Source organism: Lissotriton helveticus, chromosome 5_2 (assembly GCF_964261635.1).
Source record: "Lissotriton helveticus chromosome 5_2, aLisHel1.1, whole genome shotgun sequence".
Taxonomy (NCBI): domain Eukaryota; kingdom Metazoa; phylum Chordata; class Amphibia; order Caudata; family Salamandridae; genus Lissotriton; species Lissotriton helveticus.
The window spans coordinates 5,127,194-5,148,143 of record NC_136066.1 but is presented as its reverse complement, the minus strand read 5'-3'; the positions used below and the strand labels follow the sequence as shown (position 1 = coordinate 5,148,143).

At 45.2% G+C, this 20,950-nt stretch overlaps 1 protein-coding gene and 1 long non-coding RNA gene across 10 annotated transcripts in view; one reads left to right on the top strand and one right to left on the bottom strand.

Annotated features, from left to right (window-relative positions):
- CIZ1 (CDKN1A interacting zinc finger protein 1) overlaps positions 1 to 20,950 on the top strand; it is a 582,047-nt gene that overhangs the window by 504,749 nt on the left and 56,348 nt on the right. For all 9 annotated transcript variants that reach the window (XM_078646619.1, XM_078646621.1, XM_078646624.1 and 6 more), the window contains one exon: positions 20,356 to 20,469. In XM_078646619.1, coding sequence (XP_078502745.1) covers positions 20,356 to 20,469 — 114 coding nt within the window. The remainder of the gene's footprint in view (positions 1 to 20,355; positions 20,470 to 20,950) is intronic.
- On the bottom strand, positions 11,813 to 12,171 carry LOC144761114 (uncharacterized). The gene is made up of 3 exons (XR_013595604.1): positions 12,139 to 12,171; positions 11,927 to 12,029; positions 11,813 to 11,826 (listed from the first exon to the last, which is right to left on the bottom strand). It is a non-coding gene; the product is annotated as an uncharacterized LOC144761114 (long non-coding RNA).

Sequence of the window (20,950 nt, the reverse complement as noted above, 5' to 3'; positions counted from 1 at the left end):
TCTGGTTCCTTCCTGGTTCCACTCCAGTCACTGGCTAGTGACTGTGAACATTGTCCCCTCTGCTTTCAGGTCTCCTTCTTCACCAATCCACCCTTGGATTGCACCGGACATCTTCCTCCTGGTCGCCTGCAGCATCTTTTCTTTGAGGCTCCATAGACTTCAACGCGAGAACCCGACACAACTTCGCACCTATGCACCCGCAGCCCGTGGGTGAGATAACGAGAGCATTTCGGTGCTCAAGGGTAGTTTAACTGTCCTAGTGTCCAGTTCCACAGTCGTTGTTGTCCTAACTAGTCAGGATTGTCCGTACTCACCTTTAACTTGAACTGTACTGTCCATAGACGTTGTTACGCATCTCGCGTGTGAGTTCACACTCTGCACACGCGTTCCGTGGGCGTCCTATTACTTACCTAGTGTTAGGGTAGCGTGGTCCCATCGATCCTACAGCCTCTGGACAGCTCCATTCCTTCTATTGACTTTCACATTCCACTTACTTAGTATATGGTTTGTCGTGCCCCTAGGGCACCATTGGGATTTCGTGCAACTTAACGTATTTTTCAGAAGAGATTGTCATGTGCTTAGCCCTCTGACCTCATAAAGAGTTCAGAGGTGTTTTGTTATTAATAAATATATCGTTTATTTTCATAACAACCTGTGTGGTGTCCTTTCATCTGGTATTCAAGTGGTTATATTGTGGTAAAACAGCTGGCTTCACATGCCATAAAGAGTTTAGCCTAAGACTGCTTTGTCCATGCTACCATTAGGATAGCTGGTCTATAAGGTTGACTTACAACCAATCACCATAAGGGTTGTTTGGACTGATACAAGGTGATCACTAGAACTAGTGAGCATCATATATCAGGCCAACTTCTCACAAGTGGTACATCCAGATCCGAGCTCTCCAATTGAAGGCTTGGCTCCTGAGCACCGAGAATTCCCCAGCTTAGATTTCCCTCAGGAATGTAGGGAAATATTAACTCAAGCTCGCGCTCCAAGTACAAAAAGGACCTATTGTGCTAAATGTACGCGTTTCTGCCTATTGTGCCGCCGTAAAAACCTTCATCCGTTCTCTTAGGCTCCTCATCAGATACTGCCTTACATTTTGTCGCTGGCCAAGTCAGGTCTTTCACTTTCTTCCATCAAAGTACATCTGGCGGCTATTTCAAGATTCAGAAGGACAGCCTCTGGTCCTTCTCTCTGGTCTGCTAGAATTATCAAACAGTTCCTGAAGGGTCTTTTCAGGGTCTTCCCGCCAGTTTGGCCTCCACCTCCAGCTTGGAATCTCAATCTGGTTCTGGCTCACCTCATGAGACCTCCATTCGAGCCAATCCACGGAGCGGATTTAAAATATTTGTCTTGGAAGTTATCTCTCCTTTTAGCCCTCACTTCAGCTAGGAGAGTGGGGGAGCTGCAAGCTCTCTCCATTTCAGAACCCTTTCTACAGTTCAAAAAGGACACTCTGTTTTTAAGGACAAATCCGAAATGTATTCCGAAAGTCCCTTCGGATTTCCATTTGAACGAACCAGTGGTACTAAAATCTTTTTTCCCCCGACCTGCGTCTCCAGCAGAACGGTCTCTACATTTCTTGGATGTCCAGAGGTGTCTCAAATTTTAACTTGAACGCACAAAGGATTTTAGAAAATCTTCACAGCTTTCTGTGGCTTTTAGTGCTCCTCGAAAAGGATGTCCACTTTCAAAACAAGGAATCTCACGCTGGATTTCAAGTACAATTCATTATTGTCACCAAGCGGCAGAGAACTGCTAGAAAGACATGTGCGAGCTCACTCCACAAGATCAGTCTCATCCTCTACGGCTCTCTTCGCTGGGGTTCCTATCAAAGACATTTGCAGGGCGGCTACATGGAGCAGTGCCCACACGTTCACAAAGCATTACTGCCTGGACTCTTCCACAAGGAGTCCAATGAGCGGTGAGCTTTCCCTTCTAGCCTTCCTTCCTGTGATTGCACATTTTGTATCAGATAATCTTTCCGATATATTGTTACAAGGTATATTATTTCATAAGAAAATGAGTATGCTGAGGTATACTCATGTAACAAAATGTGCACTTGCTAGCTACTCTGATACAAAGCCTGGGAATCTATGAAAGTTCCAATACTGGGGCAAGAAAACAAGTTACTTACCTGTATCTTTGGTTCCCCAGTATTGGTAACTTTCATAGATTCCCATGCGCCCACCCACCTCCCCGGAGAAAGCTCAGCCTTCAGCAGATGTGGTTACTGTTACACAACGGATGTGAAAATCTGAGGCTCTCTCAGGAGGGTTCTAGGGGGTGAGGCTAATCTGATTGGTTGTTGCAAGTTTTTGGTCTCTTTTACAAAAAGAGGTGGATATGCTACAAAATGAGATGAGGCCTAGGCCTTACTTTCTCTTTTGTACATACTGCTATGGTATTTTCTATTTTCCGAGGCTCCCAAGCTGACGACGAGGAATGATACAAAGCATGGGAATCTATGAAAGTTACCAATACTGGGGAACCAAAGTTACAGGTAAGTAATTTGTTTTCTTCTAAACTCAAATATTTGAAGTGCTTTCATATGGGATAATTAAGAAAAACAGGTTGTGGTGAAATATAATATTTGCCTGTTCCAAGGATTACACAGTTTAAGTGGGGGTAGCATGATTTATCTAGTTTTCTGATTTCACTTTCACTTTGTACAAAGCAGTCAGTAAAAGGTTTACTTTATTACTGCTTTGGCCCTAACACACACTGGAGTGCCCTTACAAACAACAGCACTAGTTGGTGAAATACCGTTACAGCCACAGGCTTCCTTTTTGCAGGAGTCCATAGCGAATTAATTTTGACTCTGGAGAGAGACTCACGACACCCAAGGTGACTCCTGTAGCCTTAGAGCTATCAGTGTGCTGATCTCCGTGTCTGGTTGAAGCAACACTATCTGCAGAACACCTGCCAGGCTAAGACACACGTCGCCACTCTGCCAGGGCTATGCTCGAATCCCACTCCTGATCGTGACGTTCTCTTAACTTTGCAACTCAAAGAATCCGGCCTAGGGGACCTTCACACTCACTTCAATGCATCGTTGAAGAGGCTCCCAATGCAGACCCGCCTTGCCACACCCTAGCATGCACATGCCCATAAGTCAAGTGCATGTGAAAGTTCTGCCTTGTCCTGCTATGAAGTCGCCAGTGCTGTCTTGTATACTAATGGCGCCTGGAACCGGTCCGTAAGCATGAACTATTTCCTTTTTAAACACTAAATTAAACCAAATCTATTTCATTTTTTGTAAGGGCCTCCCATAATATGATTGATTTGTCCTGACAAACAGAGAAGCCAGGGGTCGCAAGCAAGGAGGCAGGGGTCGCAACGGGTGGCGTCCATGGCGACCCCTAATTGATGTCCATGGATCAGTGCCTAGTTACAGGATTAAAGCAAGAAGCCCAGCAGAGAATGCTCAATCTGTCCTTCTCTGGGGCTTTCTTATTTGTCTCTCATGCAGATGAAGAGGTGAAGCACATGAAGGTGGAGTTGGAGACCCTTAAGGCAGCTGGCTGAAAGAAAATGATATCGCAGACATCAGTACAAACCTTATGACCGTTGTTGTTCATTAATTAAAGTTCAATCCCCCTCAGTGGCCGCATCAGTACTACTTACAGAGCCACCGTTTCAACCCAGCGAGCTAGCTAAAGGGCGAGGTGGGGGATCAGGCTTCTGTGGCAGTCTATGACTAGATGCAGACCCATTTTTTATGTGGCAAAGGGCAAACAAATGCATAAAAAGGAAAAACATTAAATGTTGGCCATGCATCAAATCTACTTTCAATTACATTAAAGGGACTGGTGGTGTGTGATAGATTTGTATGATGTCTATTTTCAAATTCAGATCACAAAGAAGCACCACACACATTCTTGAGATTCATGGTTTGAAACAATCACTCCCAATTGAGTCCCTCCCTCCTATCTCAATTTCACACCATTAATGTTTTTAAAATGCATTGCAGTGGTGGCTGTGCATCTCAGAAATAAAAGGATTTCTTACAGCGGATCCTCATCAATAGTCCTAAGCACTGAATATTCCTGTCTATATGCGGGGACTTCGGTGCACATATTAAATATTATATATATATATATATATATATATATATATATAACACTTCTCGTTCCTGACGGGCAGAGAACACACACAAAGTTGCAGAATAAAAGCTTCTTTTTAATTCATCGGACTGTCCTCAGTCCAAGAAGCAAAGAGAAACACGCGTTTCGGCTGTCACAGCAGCCTTTGTGTGTATGTATATATATATATATATATCAAACACACCCCTCCGTAGGAAGAATCAGAGGCTGCCACGGGGAAGCTGGAGGGAAAACACTTTATTGCTGAATAGGCATAATGCATTTCGGCCTGGCAAAGGCCTTCCTCAGATGCCGTCTTAAAATTGCTGGCGACTGTGCTGCTCGCTTAAATAGTGCCTGCCTCAGTCCCATTGGTTACGGGGCGCCACACCTTCAGCATATATATATATATACACACACACTTACTTGATGGCATGTGTGGCTGTAGATACACATGATTAGTTTAGGTCCGCCATCTAGTGTTTGGCTCGGAAGTGTGCAAGTTGTTTTTCTTGGAAGAAGCTCTTCAAGTCATGAGTTATAGTGACCCTACCTCTTGCTTGCATTGGCATCGATTCCATTGTTAGATAATTTTTTTCCACCCTCTGGTTTGGTTGTGTGTTCCTCTGCTCCAGTTGGCACCATCAATAGGATCCTTTTCTATCACCGTCAGTATTGTTATCGATCAAGATTCAATCTAAAATAGGAACAGACACCTTTTAAATCCTGTCCCTCATGTCATTCCAAATTCCCACATACAGATTTACACAAGGTTTGTAATTCCTGCCTCTCATCGGATAATCAAGATCAAAACTGTGAGGCCTGTAAATCTTTCAGGTCAAAGGAGACTCTTGGGGACCCTAAAGCAAGAAGAATGCAAATGTCTCGATGCAGCATCGATGAAAATAGAGGCACATCCGTAAGCTGCAGACGAGGGTGCTTTCTCTCAAGAACAAACCTCTGACTCTGAGGCAGAAATCCTTACACCTGGGCAACAAACCAAGAGTAAACTACCCCAAAAATGTACGCCCAATATACAAAAGTCTGCTGACTGGCCTCTACTACCTTCGGGCCATGGTCAGCACAGAACAACTGATCACAGAAAGTCTGGCCTCAGCTAAACCTCGAAAAGACAGTCATAAACTATCGATCCCAAACAGTCGACCTCTGAATAAAAAAGAAATCTTCAGAGTCGGAAACATCCAAAGTAGATACGTCCAAATCTTCGGTACCAAAATCTTCAGATCCCTAAAAAAAAGCTCAGACTCCAGCTTTAAATCTAAAGCCTCGTGTCTGAAACACTCGTCACCGAGGCATACTGGAGACAAATTAGTCAAAAAGCGTACAGTTGAGCATTCTTCAAACCAGTATTTGAAAAATTGCAACAGCAATTGGACAATAAACAAAAACATCTAATAATTCATCCAGATACACGAAGAATACCTACTAGACCTCCTCAAGAACATGTAATTCCTGAAAAGAGAAGAAAACAGGAGGATAAAGCCATCAGTCAACTTAGGCTTACTCCTCCTCCAATACCACACACACCTTTACCTCAACAGTCTCCAGACCATGAGGATAAACATTCAGAGAGGTCAGAAAACTCATGTTTGAGGTATATGAGCTGCAGATTACACACTGTTGCATAGATCGCAATCTAGTGTTGGGCCCGGATGTTTGCACTTGTTTTTGTCCTGAAAAGTCTTTGTAAGTCACGAGATAGGTGACTCCTCCTTTGGATCACATTGCGCATGGGAATTGGCTCCATCCTTCGATTGTTTTTTCCGCCATCGGGCTATAATGTGTTTCCTGCGCTCCGGTTTGGAATCGATTCTACTTTCGGTGCGCAATCCTTCACCCTTTTCGGCGGTATTGTCTCGAACGCGTTCCTCAATCGACACGAGTCTCAAAACTTCGAAGTCTTCGATTCCGGTCATCGACGGAGGCCTTCGGGCCTACCTGGGCCGTATCCTTTAGCTCATGGAAAGGACGCCATTCAAGAAATGTCCTCGATGTGGGCCGAAGTTTCCCCACACCGATCTCCATGAGGTGTGCAATATCTGCCTCTCACCGGAGCACGAGGCCAGAGACTGTTCAGATTGTGCCTCCTTCCGCTCCAAAAAGACAATTACTCCAGTATTGGAGCTTTCATAGATTCACATACCTGAATCATTTCCCCATCGTCGAGACGGGAGTCTCCGGTACATAAAAAGCAATGCTTAGCAGTATAGCTAACTGAAAAAAGGCCTAGGCCCATTTCTCCTTTGTAACCCATAACCTTTGTTATGTAAACAAGGACCAAATGTTTCCCTTAGCCAATCAGGGCTTCTCACCCTCTCGAACCCTCCTGAGAGAACCTTTTGCCCCTCAGATTTTCACGCACTTCTGCTATAATACTTTTTGTGCCAAATCCGAGGTGAACCTCTGAGGGGAGGAGGGTGGGCATATGTGAATCTATGAAAGCGTCCAATACTGGAGAACTACAGTTACAGGTGTGCAACTTGTTTTCTTACTCCAGTAATGGAGCTTTTCATAAATTAACATACCTGAATCAGAATAGCGTGCAGTAAATCATAGCACATTTAGTTTTTGTCACTTACTTCTCACAAATTGGCAACACATGATACTTGCACATAATAGTAACTGTGTATATATATGTATATATAAATGAAAAAGCACTCCTTGTTCCGTTAATGACCGGTGGAACCCAACAGGTCAATCAATCAATCAATCAATCAATCATAACACTTGTATAGCGCGCTACTCACCCGGGAGGGTCTCAAAGCGCTTGGGGGAAGGGGTCCGCTACTGCTCGAACAGCCAGGTCTTGAGTTGTCTCTTGAAGGTGAGATGGTCCTGGGTCAGTCGAAGGTGGATGGGGAGGGAGATCCATGTTTTGGCCGCCAGGTAGGAGAAGGATCTTCCTCCGGCGGTGGCTCTTCGTATGCGTGGAACGGCGGCGAGGGCGTGGCTGGTCGATCGTAGCTAGCGGGTGGGAGTGTAGAAGGTCAGGCGGTCGTTGAGGTACTTGGGGACCAGGTCGTGGAGAGACTTGTGTGCGTGGGTGAGGAGCCTGAACGTGATCATCTTGTTTGTTGACGGGGAGCCAGTGCAGGTCCCTCAGGTGGCCGGAGATGTGGCAGCGTCGGGGGATGTCCAGGATGAGTCGGGCGGAGGCGTTCTGGATGCGTTGGAGTCTTCTCTGTTGCTTGGCTGTGGTTCCGGCGTAGAGGGTGTTTCCGTAGTCCAGTCTGCTGGTGACGAGTGCCTGGGTGACCGTCTTCCTGGTTTCGGTCGGGATCCATCGGAAGATCTTGCGGAGCATGCGTAGGGTGTGAAAGCAAGATGAGGAGACGGCGTTGACTTGTCTGGTCATCGAGAGGGAGGAGTCCAGGATGAAGCCCAGGTTGCGTGCGTGGTCTGTTGGCTTGAGAGCGGTGCCCAGGGCGGGGGGCCACCAGGAGTCGTCCCAGGCGGAGGGCGATGGTCCCAGGATGAGGACTTCCGTCTTGTCTAAGTTCAGTTTCAGGCGGCTGTTCTTCATCCACTCGGCGACGTCTTTCATCCCTTCGTGTAGGCTAGTTCTGGCGGTGTCGGGGTCTCTGGTGAGGGAGAGGATCAGCTGGGTGTCGTCGGCGTAGGAGATGATGTTGAGGTTGTGTTGGCGTGCGATGGCTGCAAGAGGTCTCATGTAGACGTTGAAGAGGGTGGGGCTGAGTGATGATCCTTGTGGTACGCCGCAGATGACTTTGTTGGCCTCGGATCGAAACGGGGGGAGGCGAAAAGATCCAAAAGCTCCTCTCAATGCAGCGAAAATCAAGCAAAGAAAAGTCACTCCTCAAGCCAGTTGCAGGATGACGATTTATTCAATTATAATATATATATTATATATATAAAGTAAGTGATCAGTGAGTGTCACCCTGTGACTAGAACTGGTGTGCGACAAAGTGCAGTTAATAGGAAAGTGCTTTAAAACTGGTTTGGGGATACCAAATAAACCTTTATTCGTCGGTTCCACAACCAGGATTAAAAGGAAAAAATAGGATGTGTAGTGTTTAAAGAGAAGATTTAAGTTCTCAAAACACCCTTCCTGATTCCGCTTGTGTGAACATGTTTCGACCGACTTACTGCGCCTTAAGAGGTCACTCCGGTCTTCTTCAGGACATATGTTGTTCCCAGTCCAGATATTGGCCTAAACGCAGTTCGGTCAAAGTGCCAAATGACTGATCACACAAGGTTTCAAGTCAATCATCACGTGTGGAGGGAATCCCAACAACACGGGAAACATAAACTGAAACAATAAATAATCACAATTAGACATATTGTATTTAGGTGCCAGGGAGTTGTGTACTGTCTCAGGCCACCCCATCAGCTATAACAACATGTGACCTTTAAGTGGTCCACTGTAACAGCCTGCGAGGTGAGTATATTTATCACCCCTGGCTACGAGTCAAAAAGAAAAAGAATGTATGTACAATGCTACAAGAAACGGGTCACTACATCCATCTAAGTCCAAACGCTCTTTCAACCTGTCTCAATTGTCAAAGAGTATATGTATCCCACACACATCTCAGAGAGACGTATTACTGTTCCCATTCATGTACTCACCGAGTTTATTCTAGTTGTAAACTCGACATGGCGCCCTGCAGGAAGGTATCCCAAGAACACAACCTATATCCCAAGGGACGAGACAAGTACATGTATGTCACAAACGCCTCTTATCATGAGCAATATATGAATCAGCCCCTTCCACGGACATCTCATCGTAAAATTAAATAGTCATGCGATGCGATGTGAGGTAAAAGCAAGCCCGTGGATATGAGCCTGAATATACCGATAACAGAGTAAGCAACCCCCCCTGTAGCCTCCTTACTGTTCCAAGGGAAAGACCTCTCAACACTGCCTGCTTCCGGATCGCCGCACGGTCAATGGCGGCTCCGGAAGATCTGGTAAATAACGTTTGACTCCGACGTTACCAGTAGTTCTATGCGCCCCACGTGACATCGTGTGTGACATGATCACGCCCCGCGTGTTTACGTGAGGGTATTCTGGGTAACGAAGTTTAAGTTAGCATAGTACTTTTTAGAAGCTGGGGGGGGCACAATGAACAGCAAGTGCTCGTCCCGTATATCAGATAAGAAAAGACAAGAGGCAAGGACGGGGGCCAGTTTAAGACGTAAACAAGATAGAGCTGTAGGTCAACAAGAAGCCCCCACAGTTTGAACTTCAAAGAGGGAAGAAGAGGAAACCTGTCTCTATATTTTTCCAGACAGTGAGGTAAGATGTATCAATACGCGATTCAGATGGCACAAAGAGACGGAATACACCTGATCATACTGCTAATACAAAGGGAGTGGGCATATATATATATATATATATATATATATATATATATATATATATATATATATATATATATATATATATATATATAGAGTATATATATATATATATATATATATATATAGAGTCTATATATATATATATATATATATATATATAGAGTCTATATATATATATATATATATATATATATAGAGTCTATATATAAATATGGAGAGTTTGTACTCCCTAGGTAGGGGTAAAACAAGGCGACTACAGATAGAACAAGAGTCCAGGCTCCTCATATCCCCGATCACAATAGTGGAATAGAAATGGAAATTCCCGGGGGATGCCAAAACTCCCTCTCAAGTCCAGGTACAACATGGGCCTGGTTGATGTATTGCTAGAAGTATCCAAGTGTTTATGTTCAAGCCAACCAATACATCTATTGTCTCCCCAGAGTTTGCCAAGGTATATCGTCGTTGAGACCAGTAATATGACTTCTGAGGCGAAAGACCCATTTCTGTTCCCGGAGGAGCAAGATACGCTGGTCGTCTGCCATATGCCTTCCCAGGTTTAGTTTCTCAATGATAGTCCACCTTAGCTCATCAGCAGAGTGTCCCCTCTCCAGGAAGTGCGCTGTCAGTTTGGTGTTTAATCTGCCACATCTAACTGTGCTACGGTGCTCTGTTATCCGTGTTCTCACCTTCCTGCTTGTCATCCTCACATAAAATTTATTGCAAGGGCATGTAATAAGATAAATGACCCCCTGGGAGTTAGGTAGTGTGGGATCTCTGTTCCCAGGGGGTAGGAAGGCCCAAATCAATGTGTTTGGTGTTAGAAGTGAGGTTGCATACACTACACGCGCCACATCTTGTGTGGCCCATCTATCTGGGTAGACCTGCCACTGCAATGGTGTCCCTAGTCACAGTAGTAACTCTAGGTCTCGTATGGACTAAAAGGTCCTTAAGGTTCTGACTTCGCCTGAACGAAAATAGTGGCTTCTCCATATACATCTAACAAAAAGAGGGTTCCTTCTCCTGGGAGTAAATAATGCTTAAAATCCCAACTGGGGGATGATTTGCAATAAAGGAATGGGTTGCAGTGTTACGCCGATTACCAAATTTACAACTCAATATGTATGGACCATAAAGATGTCATTAAAACCATGAGGCATACTTGTTAGTTAAAACATTTTCATACATTTATTAGAATAAGTAATCTTAGGTAGTAGTATGTACAAATCATATACACAATTTTATTCACACATTTAAAAAAGGTTTTCCAAGGAATAATTAAAAAACATTTAAAACTTCACTAATTTGGTACTTAAACATAAACATTACATAATCATATTCATAAAACAAAAAATTGTTACAAGAACGAAATTGTCGACGCGGCGTTTCGGTGCTTTTTTTCTATTCTGCACCTTCTTCAAGGACTCGTTCACAGCTTAATATTTTCTAGAAAACATATCATAATACATATCGTTAGGTCCAGATTTTTTCACAGTTGCACTTAGATTTATATTGCATGTTTAAACTGTTTTCCCTCTATTTGGTAACCCCGAACACTTAGCAACCCCAGATCGTACGTTACTATATTCTCATATCTTTAGCGAGAGTATAGTGGATTATTGTCATCACTAGTCTAGTGTCCATGTCTTGGTTTTATTTTCTTGACATGAATAGGCAAACGATTAGCTTTTCGTGCCACAAAGAATTGTTATATATTATTGTTATTATTCTAGGCCATTATATTCAGTATTATTCTTTACAGCCCATCGTTGTCTTTAACTTACCCAGGTTTAGTCTTTCCTGGTTTCGTTGTTATAGGTATTTCTGAGCACGTATCCCTCTGCTCATGTTGCTTTCATTCTTTACTACTATAGGAAAGATATGTCTAGTTTTAAATTAGCTCTATTTATTCAGGGAGTGTTGTATTTACGAGGAGCAGTCATGTGTAACTCTACCTTGTTTCTGTGATGTGTTGAAAAACTTTCCTCGGGTTTTGAAGAAAATGGACCAACTTCAATCCTATTGCAAGGATACATTTATATTATAAAGGTGGTCTCTTTGTTAGTAAATTACACACATTCCGATTTGTCAGAGATTTATTATTTTTATTTATCTAACATTCTCTCCATCTCTAATCGGTTTTGCTACTTCAAATTAGCCAGGTTAAAAATCCTCACAGTTAAGTTATAATTTCTCTAAGGTGAAGATTCACTTTTGTGTTGCATGTGATTGTCCCTCACCCGCATCTCTGGTTTTTCAAAGAGTTATTTAAAAATTATTAAAAAATATTTAAAAAGATATCTTATTCTCAAGCTTACCGATCCTATTTCCTTGATCGTTGTAGTAGTAGGGGGGACGCCTCTGGGAGCTACCTTATGCTATTCTGTCCACCACTTTCACTGCAGGGCAAATGATATTGCTGGTTGGTTTTTAATTTATATATGATTTATTTTTACTAGCCTCACTCTAAGGGCTGATATTAAGTCATGGTTTCCTTACCTCTGTGTAGACAGGAATCTTTTAAGCGGTTAACTCTTGCATGTATTCATCATGGAATCAAGGGTCACTTTCTTTAAGCTTTTTTTAAAATTAGCTGTTCACTCTAGAGAAAATAAAAGAGTATAGAATTCACTACTTATTCTATATTAGAGCTAGTTTCTATCTGTAGTTGCTGCTAAAGTTTTTGGTGGAGACACCCTTCTCTTACTTACTTATGGCTGGTAGCTGATCTGCGTGGCGTCCTCCTCCTCCCAAGGTTGGTTTCGAATGACTAGCTCTTAATCTGTGTTTGGTATTTATACTCTCCTTAATTGGTAGATTTTTAACACCTGTTTGGTGTTGTTGATGATTAGAGTGTGCTTAGGGATGGATAGAGCAAACCCGTCGCCATCTTGTAGTGTGTTTTTATTCATGTACTTCACACCCTCAAGTCGTTTGTTGCAGACTTATGGGTTCCTGTACTGTTTTTTGTCTATTTCTTAGTGATCCTGTAGAAATGTGTCTTCTAAAGACCTGCTCTTATTATCCGTGTTCGTTATGCCGTAAAAATAACTAAAATTAATTAGGAAGCCTGCTATAATTTCTCATTATCTGTATTTGGACAATTTTTTGTTTATTTTATTAAGCGCCTCTGTTTTAGTAAGCCAGGTTTAGCATCAGTTAATTCTTTACCTGAACACGATGTATTTCGGCCGATTCTAAAAGCGGCCGCCATCTTGAAACGGGGAATAAGTAACGAAAAACATTTATCGTATTCTCATCCCTACTCTACAGTGGCTGTTTCTTAGCTACCATTCCCAATGTTTGTATGGCCCATGTAGACCTACTCGAATTGGGTTATTTTGTATACACATGTTTTAGTTATATATAGTTAAATGTGTAAACAATCGCCGTCTATTTTCGGCCGCCATTTTGAAGTGGGAACGAAGGACGAGGGTCAGTCCTTATGTTATCCTACATCCTTAGGGGGGGTTTTAATATACATGCCCCCAGTGTTTAGAATTCTCCAGTTGCGTAAGACCAGGCGTCTGATCTGCTGGGACGCTGTATTAAAAGTGGAAACGAAAACAGGTTTATTTGTCTTCGGTCTTACTGAAAGGAAAGAATCGCGATCGGCATTCAGTGCCCGTTTCTTGGCTCTCTTAATGGTGTTAGGTGTGTACCCCCTTTGTTTTAATTTCTGAGTTAGGGCACCAGCCTCGATGACAAAATAAGCACGATCCGAAAAGTTCCGGCAAATTCGAAAGAATTGACCCTCCGGCAAGTTCTCCCGTAGGGACTTGGGATGGAAACTTTCGAATGCCAACAAAGCATTCTTGTCTGTAGGTTTATGAAACACTCTTGTTTTCAATCTTCCCTCACTTGGTTCTAACAATAGGTCCAGAAAGGGTAGGCTGGTTTTTGTGACTGTCGCGGTTAAATGGAGAAGCGGGGTTCTCTTGTTTAACCAATCAAGGAAACAGACCACAGATGATTCATCACCTCTCCAAATCACCAAGACGTCATCAATATAACGACGCCATAACCTCAGGTGGGAAAACCACGGGCCCGTGGTATCAAAAATCGTGAGTTGTTCAAAAGCCCCCACATATAATCCGGCCAAACTGGGTGCAAAGACACTACCCATGGAAGTACCATACCATGGGTTTGTAGGTACATAGTGCCCTCGAATTCAAAAAAGTTCCTCATTAGAGGTATTTCCGCTAGATGTAATGTAAAGGCTCTAGGTGTATGGTATTGCCACTCCTCCTCGAATAAAATGGTCTCCAGCATTCTGAGGGTTTCTCTCTGAGGAATATTTGTACATAGAGCCTCTATCTCAAGGCCTATGAGAAACTCAGTGTCTGGGTCAAATGGGATGTCTTTGAGAAGATTCAGAATATCCAAAGTGTCCCTCAAATATGCAGGAAGTTCCTGGACAAGAGGTTTAAAAAAGAAATCACAAAATTGTGACAGGGGCTCAGGTAGAGATCCCATCCCGGAGACAATAGGTCTCCCGGGAGGGGGTCTCACTGCCTTATGGATCTTTGGTAAGATTTAAAAGTACGGGGTTTTAGGATGTTTATTAATTAGAAATTCCGTCACATGACCCGTGATTCAGTCGTTAGTTCGAGCCTCCTCCACCACCATCGTGATCTCCCTGGTGATGGTGTCAGTAGGGTCGTCCGTTAGTCTACGGTAAGTTCTAGGGTCAGATAGTAAGCGGGTGCATTCAATGCGGTAGGCGTCCCGATCCAGGATCACCGTTGCCCCGTCTTTATCCGCAGGCTTAAGGATGATTTCTTTGTTATCCACAAGTTTCTTAAGTGCATGTCTCTCTAGATTGGACAAATTTGAAAAGTGATGATATTGTTCTAGATTCGAGTTCTCTAAGTCATGAATTACGGCCTGTTCAAAAGCCGCCACTTGTGGAGGTAACAGAGATAATTGGGCGGTGAACTGCAACTTAGGTCGGAAGGAGGTGTCCCCTCTGTCAAAATCTAAGGATTCCTGATCCTGAAAAAAGACTTTTAGTCTGAGATTACGGAAAAAGGCTGCTAGATCTTGCCGAAGTAAGAATAGATCAGGAGGGTTGGTAGGAACGAAACCCAACCCTTTGTTCAGTACCATTTCCTGTAGAGGGGTTAAAGGACAAGAGGATAAATTAACAACTAGGGTGGCACACTGCTGGTACTCGGAAGGCTGCTCTGTGCCATGCTCCTGGTTATCCGTTGCGTGATCTCCTGGTTCTGGTCCTCCCAGGTCACTTGTTGCTGACCTCTCTGTTGACCACGTCCCTTGTTCCGGCCTCTCCCTAAAAAAGGCCTCTGGTAATTTTGGAACTGTGGGGTCTGGTACTGAGGATTCTGAAACAGAGGGTTCTCAAATTGTGGATTTTGAAACTGTGGGTTTTGAAAGGGTCCTGTCGGGAGGTATCCCATTCCAGGCCAATTAAAAGCCTGGTTAGGGTGTTGTTGGAATGGCTGGTGGAACATTGGTGGCCTCGGCCCTCGACTGTATCCCCGGCCCCTCCCTCTCTTTCTCTGTGGAAAATCCCCTTCACTGCCCTCACTAGAGCTGCTGGTGGTATAGTGGCAAGGCCGGCCCTGCTGATTATTCTTATTGTTCTCTGCCAATTTCTGTTTTGCATATTCATCATTAGTGTATGGATTTGCCTTTTCCCTGGAAAAGTTCTTCAAGTCCTTTTGTAGTTTCGAGATCTTCGAGTGTATCAAATGGTCCCTATATTCAGACGGTTCCGTATTAATCAAATCCAGTTTATGGTCAAATGTGGCCATTACAATCTTAGTTTGAAGTCCTGATTCTGTTGTTTGAATCTCGATGAGGAGGGCATCTGCTAGTCGTTTGGCCATGCTAATAATCAAGACTAACCAGTCTCGAGTGCACTTCCAGGCCACTAGGGCCCAATCGCGTCTGAAAGATTCATCTTCTAAAAATATCAAGGGTTCGTTTGTAACAAGAAGACCCCTTGGGGCAGCATTGACCCGCAAATACTCAGTTAAGATGGCCCCATGCAATATCGTCTTGACTTGGGTTTTCTTCAATTCCAAAAGAGTGTCCCAGCCTTCCCCTTGTGCTAGAACATCAGAAACAGCTGCATCGCCTAAGAGCGTAGGTCCTGCCAGTATATCCAACACTATGTCTTCCCCAAAAGACAATCCGGGGATTAAGGCCATGTCGTTGGATTAGGGGCGCCCACTAATATTCATAGACATATTGCCCATAAATTACATATCCAATAGTATACAACAATAAAATGTGCTTCTCTTACCAACCAAAGGAAGGAGGGATGACAAAGAAGGCTCACCGTTATTGGCAAAGGTTCCTCAGCACCGCTTGTCCCACTGCTACATCGCTTCTTGCATGAGCATGTTGGCAGTAATGCCTGGTGAAGGTATGCGTACTCCTCCAGGTAGCCGCCCTGCAGATGTCCTGAATAGAGACACCTGAAAACAGAGCAGTTGAGGTTGACACCGCTCTTGTTGAATGTGCACAAACACGTGCTGTCAATGGCTTCCCGCCGCCTGATGACAGAATTGAATGGCATTCTAGATCCATCGTGCAATTCCCCGTTTTGATAACGGGAAACCTTTCCTGGGGGCACTAGAAGCCACAAACAATTGTGAAGATTTTCTGAAAACTCTTGTCCTTTGCAAATAAAACTTCAGGCAACGCTGGACATCCCTTTCGTAAGACAAAACAACTTTTTGTGTCTTTCTCACCACCACACAAGGGCAATCCCATTTCAATATCTGGGATAGCTAGATGGATTGTCAAATGCATACAGATTTGCTACCACAAAGCTAAACGTATGTTATCTGTTCCTCCTAAAGCCCACTCTACCAGAAAGATGGGGGCTTCAATGGCATTTTTAGGGAACATTCCCCTAGATGATATATGCAAAGCAGCCACATGGGTTAGACACCGCACACATTCACAAAGCATTACTGTGTAGATGTGCAAACTAAACAACAAGCCACTGTGTGCCAGGCTGTTCTCAAAACATTATTCCAAACTACTGCAACAGATACGGGTGGTCGCCGCTAAGAGTGGGTACTGCTATACAATCTATGCACAGTGTGTAATCTGTAGTTCATATGCCTCGAACGAAAAATGCTACTTACCAGTATGCCTCTGTTTTTGGCATGTAGTGCTGCAGAGATGCACACACCCACCCGCCTCCCCAGCTACCCTTGTCTGTTCCAGTATTATCTTAATTAGATACAAATCACATTGACATCACTATCTCTTAGCTCCATCACTTGCCTGCTGGCGAAAAAGAACCTGGGGATGGAGCCGATGTCCATGCGCAATGTGGTCCAAAGGAGGAGTCGCCTATCTCGTGACTTCCAAAGAACTTTTCAGGACAACAACAAACTGCAAACATCCGGGCCCAACACTAGGTGGCGATCCATGCACAGTGTGCAACTCTGCAGCTCTACATGCCAAGAACAGATGCATACTGGTAAGTAGCATTTTACTTTCATATAGTCAAGTCAAGTCAAGTCAGATAATTTATATAGCGCACTACATACCCAGAGGGTCTCAAGGCGCTTAGAAAGGGGAGGAGGATTACTTGTCAAATATCCACGTTTTAAGTTGTTTTCTGAATGCTAGGTGGTTCTGGGTAAGGCGAAGGTAAGCGGGGAGTGAGTTCCATGTTTTAGCAGCTAGGTATGAGTAGGATCTGCCTCCCATGGTGGTCTTGTTGATGCGAGGTACAGTAGCGAGGGCTTGGCTGGAAGAACGTAGTTGGCGGGAGGGGGTGTAGAAGGACAGTCGTGAGTTAAGGCATTCTGGTCCGATGTCGTAGAGTGATTTGTGTGCGTGGGTTAGCAGTCGGAAAGTGATTCTCTTATTGACGGGTAGCCAGTGGAGGTTTTTCAGGTGACCGGAGATGTGTTCGTTGCGCGGTATGTCTAATATAATCCTGGCTGAGGCGTTTTGGATTCGTTGGAGTTTCTTCTGGAGTTTAGCGGTAGTACCTGCGTAGAGGGTGTTTCCGTAGTCCAGTCGGCTCGTGACCAGAGCATGGGTGACTGTTTTCCTCGTTTCGGTGGGGATCCAACTAAAAGTTTTTTTGAGCATGCGGAGAATGTTGAAGCAGGATGAGGATACGGCGCTGACTTGTCTGTTCATTGAGAGTGAAGAATCCAGGATGACGCCTAGGTTCCGTGCGTGGTCTGTCGGTATGGGTGCTTTTCCAAGGGCTTCCGGCCACCAAGAGTCGTCCCATGCAGAGGGGGATGTGCCTAAGATGAGGACTTCTGTTTTGTCTGAGTTCAGTTTCAGACGGCTTTGTTTCATCCATTCGGCAACTTCTTTCATTCCTTCGTGTAGGTTAGTTTTGGCTGTGTTGGGGTCATTGGTGAGGGAAAGGATTAGTTGAGTGTCGTCTGCGTAGGAGATGATGTTGAGGTTGTGTTGGCGTGCGATGGCCGCGAGGGGGCTCATGTATACGTTGAAGAGGGTGGGGCTGAGTGAGGACCCTTGGGGTACGCCGCAGATTACTTCAGTGGCCTCGGACTTGAATGGTGGAAGGCGGACTCTCTGCGTTCTTCCGGTGAGGAACGAGGTGATCCATTCAAGTGCTTTTCCTTGTATTCCGATGTTTCTGAGGCGTTGTAAAAGGGTGCTGTGGCATACTGTGTCGAAGGCTGCAGAGAGGTCGAGGAGGATGAGTGTGACTGTGTCTCCATTGTCCAGTAGAGTTCGAATGTCGTCTGTTGCTGCGATGAGGGCGGTCTCAGTGCTGTGTTTTGCTCGGAAGCCAGATTGTGAGGAGTCGAGGGATTTGTTGGCTTCGAGGAAAGCGGCGAGCTGGTTGTTGACAGCTTTCTCGATTACTTTGGCCGGGAATGGAAGGAGCGAAATGGGGCGGTAATTTTTGAGTTCGGTGGGGTCCGCTGTGGGTTTTTTCAGAAGGGCGGTGAGTTCAGCGTGTTTCCAGTTTTCTGGGAAGGTTGCGGAGTTGAGGGAGCAGTTGATGACGTGTCGGAGGTGCGGTGCTATGACGGAGTCAGCTTTGTTGAAAATGTGGTGAGGGCAGGGGTCTGTGGGGGATCCTGAGTGGATGGAGTTCATCATGCGGATGGTGTCCTCAGTGGAGATTGGGTTCCAGTCGTTAAGGGTGTTCGCGGGGGGTGAGTGTTCAGCATATGGTTGGGTGGGTTGGTCTTCGGGTTGGTTGTCGAAGCTGTTGTGGATGTCAGCAACCTTGTTGTGGAAGAATGAGGCTAGGGAGTCGCAGAGGGCTTGAGAGGGGGTGATGTCGTTGGAGTTGGCCGAGGGATTGGAAAATTCCTTGACGATGTTGAAAAGTTCCTTGCTGTTGTGGGCGTTGTTGTCAAGTCGATCCTTGAATGCTGTTTTCTTGGCCTTTCGGATTAGTTGATGGTGAGTGCGGGTTGCGTTTTTGAAGGCGTCCTTGGTGCTAGTGGTTGGGTCTTTTTTCCAGGCCTTTTCAAGGGAGCGGCAGAGTTTCTTGGATTTCTTAAGATCATCGTTGAACCATGAGGCCTTCTTGTTGCCAGGTTTGCTTTGACGTTTTTTCAGTGGAGCTAAGGTGTCGGCGGTGTTGGATAACCATAGGGTGAAGTTGGCGGCGGCTTGGTCTGGGTTAGAAGAGTGGGCTGGGGTGTTTTGAAGGAGCGATGAGGAGATCTGGTCGATGGTGATTTTGTTCCAGTTTCTTTGCAGAGTTGGTTGGAGGTGGTTGATGGGTTTTGGCTTGTTGTAGGTGAAGTGAACGCAGCTGTGGTCCGTCCAGAGGAGGTCCGTAGTGTGGCTGAAGGAGACATGATTGCTGGAGGTGAAGATGGGGTCGAGTGTGTGACCTGCGATGTGGGTGGGGGAAGTGACCAGTTGTTTAAGTCCGAGGTTGGTGAGGTTGTCCAGGAGGGTGGTGGTGTTGTGGTCGTTGAGCTTTTCAAGGTGAAAGTTGAGGTCTCCCAGAAGGATGTATTCTTTGGAGGGGAGCGCGTGGGGAGTGATGAAGTCCGTGATGTCTTCACTAAATTTTGCGCGGGGTCCTGGTGGTCTGTAGAGGAGGGTGCCTCTGAGTGTGGTCTTGGGGTCGATGTGGATCTGGAAGTGAAGGTGTTCGGAGTTGGTGAGGTTGGCGTCAGAGCTGGTTGAGATGCGGATTGATTTCTTATGGACGATAGCGATTCCTCCTCCTGTGCCGGTACGGTCCTTGCGAGTGATCTTATAGTCTTCAGGGATGGCAATGGTGATATACAATCCTGGTTGAAAATGACACAACTTTGTGTAACCCAGAGAGCTAATTGAGGTAATGTTGGGATTCCGTACGCTGACACCACCGGTTCCATTCCACTAAGAAAGGACACAGAACATGCATGTTGCTAGTGGTTACACAGCTATCACATGTTTTGATAGGTATCACTGCAGGTCCTGTCAGAGGCAGACTGGGCGGCAAAGTTATAGTATGTGTTGACCATGGAGACACGACCCCTCTCCGTACATGTGGTGTCCGCTTGTCCTAAGGTGTATGGCAGTGTCACACGGAGTGGGTCCCACTTACGGGAGTAAAGGAGGGAGCTCTGGTCAGAGGAATAGATCAGCCATGCAAGAGCTATTCGTGGTAGCGACAAGGGTTGGCACCTGTGGTTGTGCCGGATCGGTGGGGTGCAATGCTTTTCAAGGGAAGAATGTTACCCCTCATTTGAAGCTGCTGCACTCGATTGTATGTGGGAACAGAAGTTCATCGGTCTGAGCACAGTGTCCACGTGCAGCTTGAACACTTCTGTGAGAACACTGATGAAACTGTCTGAAATCTGCCTATGTGAAGTCTCCGTGCTAGAAAGGGCAGCCCCCTGTTCATAACGGGGTGGGGGCGGGGCAATATGGCCACTGACACAACAGCTACCTGTCCCATCTCACTCTGTCATTTGTCGTTCTTGTTGCAGCTGGCCAAACATTCCCTGCGTCCCTTCTGCACTGTGTGCAGCCGACACTTCAAAACTCCACGGAAGTTTGTGGAACACATGAAGTCACCGGAGCACAAAGAAAAGGCTCGTGAGGTAAAGCAAACCTAGACTTGTGGCTGCTGAAGGCTGCCAGGGTTGATTGGAGGAGACACTCATGCTGCTGGTGATGGGTGGTGGACTTACTCTTAGCGTTCATTGGGTGGGAGTGGCAAAGTCTGTTACTGACTTCCCAAGTTGAAGAGGAGAGGGGATGTCAAGTTTAAGGTGTGTGAACCCATTTTAAAAACACTTATTTTCTTCATATTGACACAGAAGAACATAAATAAACCAATGGAATTCCTATAGTTACAGATCAGCATATTCTCTTTTACATGTGGTACTGTGTGTTGTTAGTCCATCAATCGGTAAGACCTTGAATGGGCAGGGTGCTTCTTACTTTTACATCTGGGTATCCGTGGATTTCTCTCTGCTGGTTCACTCCCACCGCCCACCCCGCTCTCCATTCCCTGAGGTCCTGCTTTGTAGACCCCAAGATGAAGAATCCCGAGTCGTGAGCTGACTGCGGTCTGTCCCT